This window comes from Sinocyclocheilus anshuiensis, unplaced genomic scaffold (assembly GCF_001515605.1).
Source record: "Sinocyclocheilus anshuiensis isolate Anshui unplaced genomic scaffold, SAMN03320099.WGS_v1.1 scaffold81, whole genome shotgun sequence".
In the NCBI taxonomy this organism is placed as follows: domain Eukaryota; kingdom Metazoa; phylum Chordata; class Actinopteri; order Cypriniformes; family Cyprinidae; genus Sinocyclocheilus; species Sinocyclocheilus anshuiensis.
In genome coordinates this window covers 138542-146913 of record NW_015537945.1, presented here as the reverse complement: position 1 = coordinate 146913, position 8372 = coordinate 138542, and the positions used below count along the sequence as shown (strand labels likewise).

The following is an 8372-nucleotide window of genomic DNA, read 5'->3' as shown; positions in this document are numbered from 1 at the left end:
AATTCATCTGTTTCTTGAATCTAGTCAAATTAGACACATACAGACTTGGACAGGTAATGTGAAGCCCTCAACCTGAAAAATCATGGTGATAACAGATAACTTTATTTCTAATTCTATATTTTGTAAACTCCAGGAGGTCTGAGAAGTGGCCTGGAATCTCCTCTCTGATTGGTGCAGTGTTGCCAACTAATTTTCAGGGGAAGTTGCTAAAGGAAGGTCGATTTGTTGCTAAAAGTTGCTAAATTACGTTGTGATGTCATTGTGCGATGACATAATTACGTAATCACGACGCAAAATTATCACTACATCAAATCTCAGCAAAAAATATATATTTTATATACGTAAAATAATATAAATGCATAATATAATATTAAAATATAAATAACTATTTTTTTTTAAATACATTGAATTATTGAAAACTTACAAATTTTTTGAACGATTACAAGTTTCTTTTATAGCTAGTAAGTAAAACTACACATTCTGAACAATTATACTTTTAAGCAGTGTATTAGTAGTTAGTTATTATGCTAATCTAAGAAAAGTCTGTAAATATAGAGCACTGTCTACTGTGTTAATATGAAGGAATTTTCTGTATTGATTTTTCCAGTTTTCTTTTACCTGCATTTTAAATTACGCATTGCATTTTGTGTTTTTTTGCAACAGATAATGGATAACGGATAATGTCCCGAAAAATTACTAGTAGCTTTTCCATTTTTCTAGATATTTTTCTTACAGTGTAACTTATCAACAATCACAGTTACAAGCTACTAACAAAGTGTATCATAATTGAACAATTATTAAATTATTATTATTATTACATAAACAATTGCAAATAGCAGCTAAATAAATTCACGTAATGTGTGTACTGCTAGGCATCTTTGGTTTCCTCTTTTTGTGTAATTTAAATGGTAAATGTGAGCCTTTTTAGTGTTTGAGTCACTTATCAAAAGTTGCTAAAAGTTGCCAAATTAATTTTAAAAATAGCTCAATTTGTTGCTAGGTTCTTTTGGAAGAAAAAGTTGCACACAGTCTATCACCAGGGATGATATCATGAGTCATAGCGTCCTCTAGTGGTCATCAGTGACAACCTGTAATATGCTGATCAGAAGGGGACAGTAAAATCTGGGTTGATCACCAAAAACACTGAACCTTGAAAGCACTTTAATGGCTGCAGATCATCTGTCAGTGAATTACTGCCTATGTTGATGGCAAATGAAATCGATTACTGCTAACACTAGTGTGTAGGGTATACTTACTATTTAATAAATAAATACATTTATCAAATAAATTTATACAAGTTAATAAACAAATACATTTAACTAGACAGATAAACAATGCATTTAAATAAATAAAAAATACTAAACAAATACATTTCAATAAAACAAATAAATTACTAAACAAATACATTTAAATGAATGAATAAATGAATGTATTAATTTATTTAACAAGCCTAAAGAATCTTACAAGTCATATTTTATGGATTTGTATTATTTTCACCATTTATTATTTTTCCAACTACTTTGGAGATGTTATTGAAAAGCATTAAAATAATTTAGAATTCTAATTTATAATAAAATATTAAAATTCTAATGAGACTAACAATATATATATATATATATATATGTGTTACTATACTATAATAATATAAAAAAAGAAGAGTAAAATACATTTAAGAAAGCTTTAGGTTTTGAGAAGAGTTATTGTGTTCTTCTAAAATAATTGTATAACCTAATACTGATACTGAAACTTATACTGAGTTTTCATAAGAAACTGATATTGGTTTTTCCACCAAACTGATGACAGTGATAACTAGCAGGATGGAATGTGACATTGAGGACACAGGAAAAACCTATAAAGTCGATTATCAACCCCAAATTACGTGCCACGGTGGTTTAAATACAAATGTGTATGCACAGGCAGTCATAATGCAGCAGCAGTCATAACATGGCCAAACAAGTGTAGGCGAAGCAGCTGGAGATACAGAGCGAAACTGACACTTTCAGGGTAGAACAATGACAGTGATCTATAAAAACCCCAGAGGGTAAATCATCTGCCCTCAATTAGCTGCCCCACTTCATCCTGATCGCTCTTTCATTACACAGCCAGCACACACATGCACACGCAGGACATAAACAGCTGCAGCAAAACCAGCATCTTCCGTTTATTTGCACGTGGAGAAACTGCCTGCTAATCATTCTGCATGTCTCAGGACAGTTGAGCCTGAATATGCTTACAGCAGCATTAAAATCTGAGCTATTAAAACGATCATGCATGTATTTCTGCATATATCAATTCTTTTTGTGTTTGGTTGTGTTTTTGGTTTCACTAAAAAACAGAAAACTGAAACGTTTGACAAGTCTTTATTCATTTTGAAAGACCAACACTTGATTAGTTTCTCTATGGCTTGTTGTTCACCTATGGATAAATAAAGCCTTAATTTTAACACAATTGGATTCATTCATAACAATATAGATACTGAAGACTGTTAGTGGCAAATCCAATTCTAAAAACAACAATTACAACATCATTAAAAAATATTGCGATTGGCAATCATGAAGTATTTGTATCTACGAACTTGAGGTGCTTATACAGTGATAGCAGTGACAAACACATATTTGTAACCTTTTCAGCTGAGAAAGACAGAAAATAAACACTGGTCCTACCGCAAAGGAAGAAATCTGACAAAACTTCCTATTTTGTGAATCTCACAACAGAAACAGAATTTGGCACACACAACATTAACAAACAATTCAAAGTTTTGTGATGACTGATGAGGACAAAATTCAACTGAATTACGACTGAAACTTCAGTCTGTTTCTCATGCAAATCTCACACAAATCAACTCATAGTGCACAAAAATATATGGCAGCATATATGGCCTTTTCGGTGCTTGATAGTGGTGTCTATGAAAATGTATGTTATGAAAAAGAGCTGCAATCAATTAATTATCAATTATCCCTTAATAACAATAATACAAATAATATTATAATAAAATGTAGATTTTCTTCTGATTACATTTTCAGGCTTGGACCAGCCTGTGGACATGATTCGCTTTAAGGACTCGATGAAACTTTTTTCACAGAAGCGACAAATTGCAGCTCAGAAAATATTAGTAAAGCAAATAGAGTCACTAAACAGCCGAGTCTTCAAGGAGAAGGAAAGATCAGTGTGCTTAATGGTCCTGCGTAATAAACCCCCAGCAATTTATATCACACATGGCATTCACACAGATCATATTTCCCCACACAGTCCTCCATTCCACCCCAGAGAAAGAGATCATTTGAGTCACGACTGCCTCGTTTTCTTCTGTGAGGACCGTCGCTGAGGAACCAGTGAAAAGGGAAGAGTTCACAATCTCCCATGAACGCCTGCTGCTTATTCTCTCCCGGGCACGGATGAAAAACACTAAGGTACCACCTCGATTTCTTCAGCTTCTACCAAGCAGGCCTGATCGGAGGAAGGGGATCTGAAGGGCGGATGGTACTCGATCAGGTTCAGGATGGATGAGCCTGGGGTGTTTCTCTGATGAAAGAACCAAACCACTGCAGAAACGACCAGTATCAGCACCACGCTGATGATGACCAGAGCTGACAGAAGAGGACTGCCCTCTAGAGACGAGGAGAAGGAAGAAATAGAATCATCAACACAAAAACAAGATGGTTTCTGATGGTTTACAATGATCACGATGGCTTCAAACTCATTTTGACACAATTATGGTCAATATGTCTCTTAGAAAACTCAATTTTATCTCAAGATATTATAGCAAGATCACAAGAAAAACATTACAAAAATAAGATCACGCTTACTAGGTGGGCTTATCCAGACTGCCTCTGAAAAACACATCACAAAGATTGAAGGTCAAATTACACTTATGGGCAAAACATAACTAAATTTGACCTTCCATAACGCTGGAAACCATAAACATGTGCAAGTATGTTCTTTCTTACCACAAAATGTACCATTTTATTTTAATTTAGCAAAATGATGATATTACATCATTCATGGAAGGCCAAATTACTCAAAGATAAATCAATAAATATTTGAACATGTAAGAACTAGAAATTCCAAAGAAAAGGAGTTTGAAAGGTGAAGTTCACTAATGTCGAGAGACAAGCCGACAACTGTAACTCTGTTAATAAAAGTGACATTTCAGGATCTTGCGGTTAAATGAAAGTCCAATGATAAAAATGAAAAAATTGAATGCAAACAAATGCTAAAATTTGTTGGGTCATTTAATAAGTAATACATTTTAAATGTTTTAATTAAGTATCTAATTATTATTATTTTTTTATCTATTTAATGTATTCAATAATTACATTGAGTAATTTGGCCCTCCAAAAAACAGGCCACAGGATTATAGTATGGAATGCTTTATAGTTCTTTATGGTTATTATAGTTAACTAAAAAAACTATTGCATTTTAGTTACTTAAAAATATAATAAAGATTTACTGAAATTATAATAATAAAAATATATATATTATTAACATATTAACTGCCAAAGCTACATTTGTCATTTTCATTTAGTTTAACTTCATACACTAAAATAACTAAACTAAAAAAAAAAATTAAAAAAAAAAACTCTATATTAAAAAAAACAACTATAAACAAAAAAATTACTGGAACTTTTCAGCAATTTTAATGAAAACAAAAAATACAAAAACACAACATATAATAAAAGCTAAAAAGGAATAGTTGTCCTATGAACTTACCCGTCTTACACACTACTCCGTTCTCAGGTTCACCCGTGCAGCTGACGTTTTCCCACTTCCCTGTGTTGGAGTGAAGAACGACACACGTGTCCAAGAGAGGCAGATCAGTGTCATCAGAGCCGCCGCCCTCCCAGTTACTGTAGCGCAACACGCCGTTATCATCATGCCACTTAAAGACATCTTCTGCAAGACACATGCAAGAGACGTTTAATGAGACAAATTTCACAGAAATTCTCCATGAAAATAAATGATGCATTCAACAATAAGGATCAGTTTAGGATAGTTCAGATTTGTGCTTGCCTTGCTATCATTTTCACTGTAAAACATATTTCACAAGTTATAATGAAGGTAAACACATAAGCTTGATGTCAAGACTCGACTTGATCACTAAAGCCAACCTGGATACTCAATAATGAAGCTAGCAATAAATTAAGACTTAAAGGTGCACTTTAAAAAATGACCATCAATTTAACGGTAAAAGACTGTAAAAATGCTACAGTAAAAACCTGTTAAATGGTTAACGGTAAATTCCCCTACTATATACGGTGAAAAACTGTATTGGACATTACATGTAATTTTACGGTAGTATACCGTTTTCGGAAGTGAAAAAGACCGTATAATTTACAATAAATTGACATTCCCAGAATTCCCTGCGTTATATTTCAAATTTGATGTTTTTTTTTTGTTGTTGAAATAACTATGTTTCTTAGTTTTTTCTTATCAGTTTTGTATATTAAGGTTGTGTGTTACACCTAATGTTGTTAAATGAATGTTTATTGCATTATTTCAGTTTCATGTGTGTTACCATGATGGTGTTTAGTGTTTGTGTGAATGACACTGTGCACCTTCTATATATGTTATTATTTAAAAGCTGCTTGTGATGGGCTTTGGCTCATCATGTGACTTTCTCATCACCACCTGCTTTTGGTGGTTATCAGTATATTACAAAGGTACAAAACAGATTTCAGTACTTCAATAGGTTGGTATATTAACATTATTTCAGTTAATGAAATCACGGTATTTAACTGTAAATTTAAGTTTAAACGGTAAAACCTAAAATGTTGCTACCGTATTTTTTTACCGTAAATTTTAAGGATTTTTTTTTACTGTGGATTTGGAGTGGTAGTGATGCAGGCAGCTGTTTATACATTCATTATGTTGCATTATGATTGACAGGATTAGCTCCTCCCAACCTTCATTTAAAACTCAGTTTCTCTGTGTCAAAAAATATTTTTTTCATGTAACACGGCATTTTCTTTACCTAAACAAAAACTATATTTAAAAAATTATTGATACATTTTTAATAATAGTTGGAAATTATAACTCATACACATGCTTTTGCTGGAAAACAATGACGGAGAGTGACTTGGTTATCATTTTCAACCCATTCAAACTGATGCTTCCAATACAATCACAACTCATTCTTGCACTTTCAACAAAACCTCACCTAGATGACATTACCTTAATGACATAAAGCCAAATGTTTAGGCTTGATGGGATAAAAACACATGTAAACACCTGATGAATGAAACATAATGCAGCACTGGCCTGAATCTGTGTCACATCAGGTCATTCCTACTGATCCATGAACACATGATCAAAGTTCACATTGTCCTCTGGTTCATTGTTCAATAACCAAGTGAGGTCTTTCATCATGAAGCCTAAACAGACCGATGCAAACATGTGGCGTCTGGAATATGTTTCAATAGTTTTCACTTTTAAAGCATCTGGGCTCTGGGTGTGGATGATGTATTCTTTGAATCCGCAACCCCCCTGATCAGCCCCTAAAATAACAGGATTTCCTTGTGTTGTGAGACGATACATGTGAAAATTGCACTAGAGGAAGACAGCTCAGAAAGTTAATGTGTGTTTACGTGTATATTGTGTATGGAATACTGATTTAACCTGAAGATACAGAGCAACTTTAAAGGGCCATCATTACTCACCATTTAAACGTTTTAAAAAAAGCATTTAAAAAAAAGCACCATTTGAATTGAGAACAAGCTTAAAAGAACAGCTTGAGCATTCTGCCTTAAATTTCATTTTGCATTTCATGTACAAAAGAATAACTCAGAATAACATGAGAATGAGAAATGGGTGCCAAAATGTTTATTTTTGCATAAACTGACCCCTTAAAACTTAAAGTGTGCATGATTCACTCAATTAGAAGTTATACAAACTGTCAGCAACACCAGACATAATGCTCAAAAATAACTAAACAGACTGGTGAAGATTTTCCAGAGCACTTCTCCTTTAACGGTCTCAACTAAAAGCACTGACTAGGCAACAGTCTGGTAAACAACTCTTTGCCAAGGCCTCTGGTTTGAACAGATTAGTCAAGTTCAGCTGCATTCCAGTGTAGAGACGCTGGACCACGTCCAATAATCTGCTTAAACATGTACTGCATTCGGTTTATTTTATTTTTTTATGGGGGGTAAAATATCTTATTTTTAGAACATTTTACTATTTGATTCAATGTGCAAGTTATATTTTAGTTAATACAACAGAACTTGCACATTAAATTAAATAGTAATGTACACAGAAAAATACAAACATGTAAAAACTGACATTCTGTAGAAAACCCCGTTTATGGATTTAAAAAACATTTACTCATTATAATTTATATTTAAATTACTAGTCAATTTCACACCAAAATGTTACTTTGTTGGTAAAAACAATACTTTAAAATCAAAATGAAATTGTATTTGCAACCCAATTTACTTTTGTAATCTGATGTATTTCTAAATGAAACTGGATATTCAATGAGGAAAAAAATTAAGGCGGGACTTGAATTTATTCAGGAAATTGATTGGCTCCTGAAAAGTGGGTATTACTTTCCAGAATGAAAGGGGGAGGGGTTAAAAGTAAAAGGGATTCGTGATGTCAGCCAAAAAGGAAAGTTGTTTCAGAGGTGGAGCAGGTGATCACTGTTCATTTTGATGAAAGATTTAGGCCCAATCCCAATTCTATTTTATAGCCCTTCCCCTTCCCCTTCCCCTTCCCCTACCCCTTGTCCCTTGAAACATAGTGTCAAGGGGTAGGGGTGAAAATATTCCCCTAAGAATTGGGACACCACTACTATGCCGTCACACGTCATCATACGTCGTCTAGCTCCTACAATACACACACCTATACTGGTGTGCATTAGAGCCTTTAATTACCGTTCTATATTAATGTGCTGCTTACTGACACACACACACACATCAGATATTGCGCAGCTCACACATCCAGGAGCAAAGAAACTTGTCAACGCTGCCCCACGACTTTTATTAATAACAGTTTAAATACTGAATCGCAACATTATATTTTCCAGCAACGAGAGGATAAAATTGCTGATTTTGAAGTAAACTCACTCTAAAAAGAGAAACGCACAGACGTGCATACACGCAACTTTCATCTCTCTCTCTCTCTCTCTCGAATTGGCAATATTTGAGAAAAGGGTTTAGCGATTTATAATTATTGGGGGGACTAGCCCCCCTCAATGTCTATGGTGGTTATCGCCCTGATCAGACATGAAAATATGTTGTGGCACTATCGTGCAGTCAGTAATGATATGACGTTAGCAAACTTTAGCGATTTTTTGCAAACATTTCTTTGAGTAACATGACCGTAAATATGAACTCACGATTGAATGTAACATAAAACAAATGATTACTTTTCGT

The 8372-nt window shown here is 33.7% G+C and overlaps 1 protein-coding gene across 1 annotated transcript in view; it reads right to left on the bottom strand.

Moving 5' to 3' along the window:
* Positions 1 to 2351: 2351 nt before the first annotated feature.
* LOC107663860 (CD302 antigen-like) overlaps positions 2352 to 8372 on the bottom strand; it is an 11626-nt gene continuing 5605 nt past the window's right edge. Inside the window, exons 4-6 of the mRNA XM_016454226.1 lie at positions 4711 to 4893; positions 3807 to 3830; positions 2352 to 3608 (exon numbers count right to left, since the gene is read on the bottom strand). Coding sequence (XP_016309712.1) covers positions 3406 to 3608; positions 3807 to 3830; positions 4711 to 4893 — 410 coding nt within the window. The 3' untranslated portion in view covers positions 2352 to 3405. The remainder of the gene's footprint in view (positions 3609 to 3806; positions 3831 to 4710; positions 4894 to 8372) is intronic.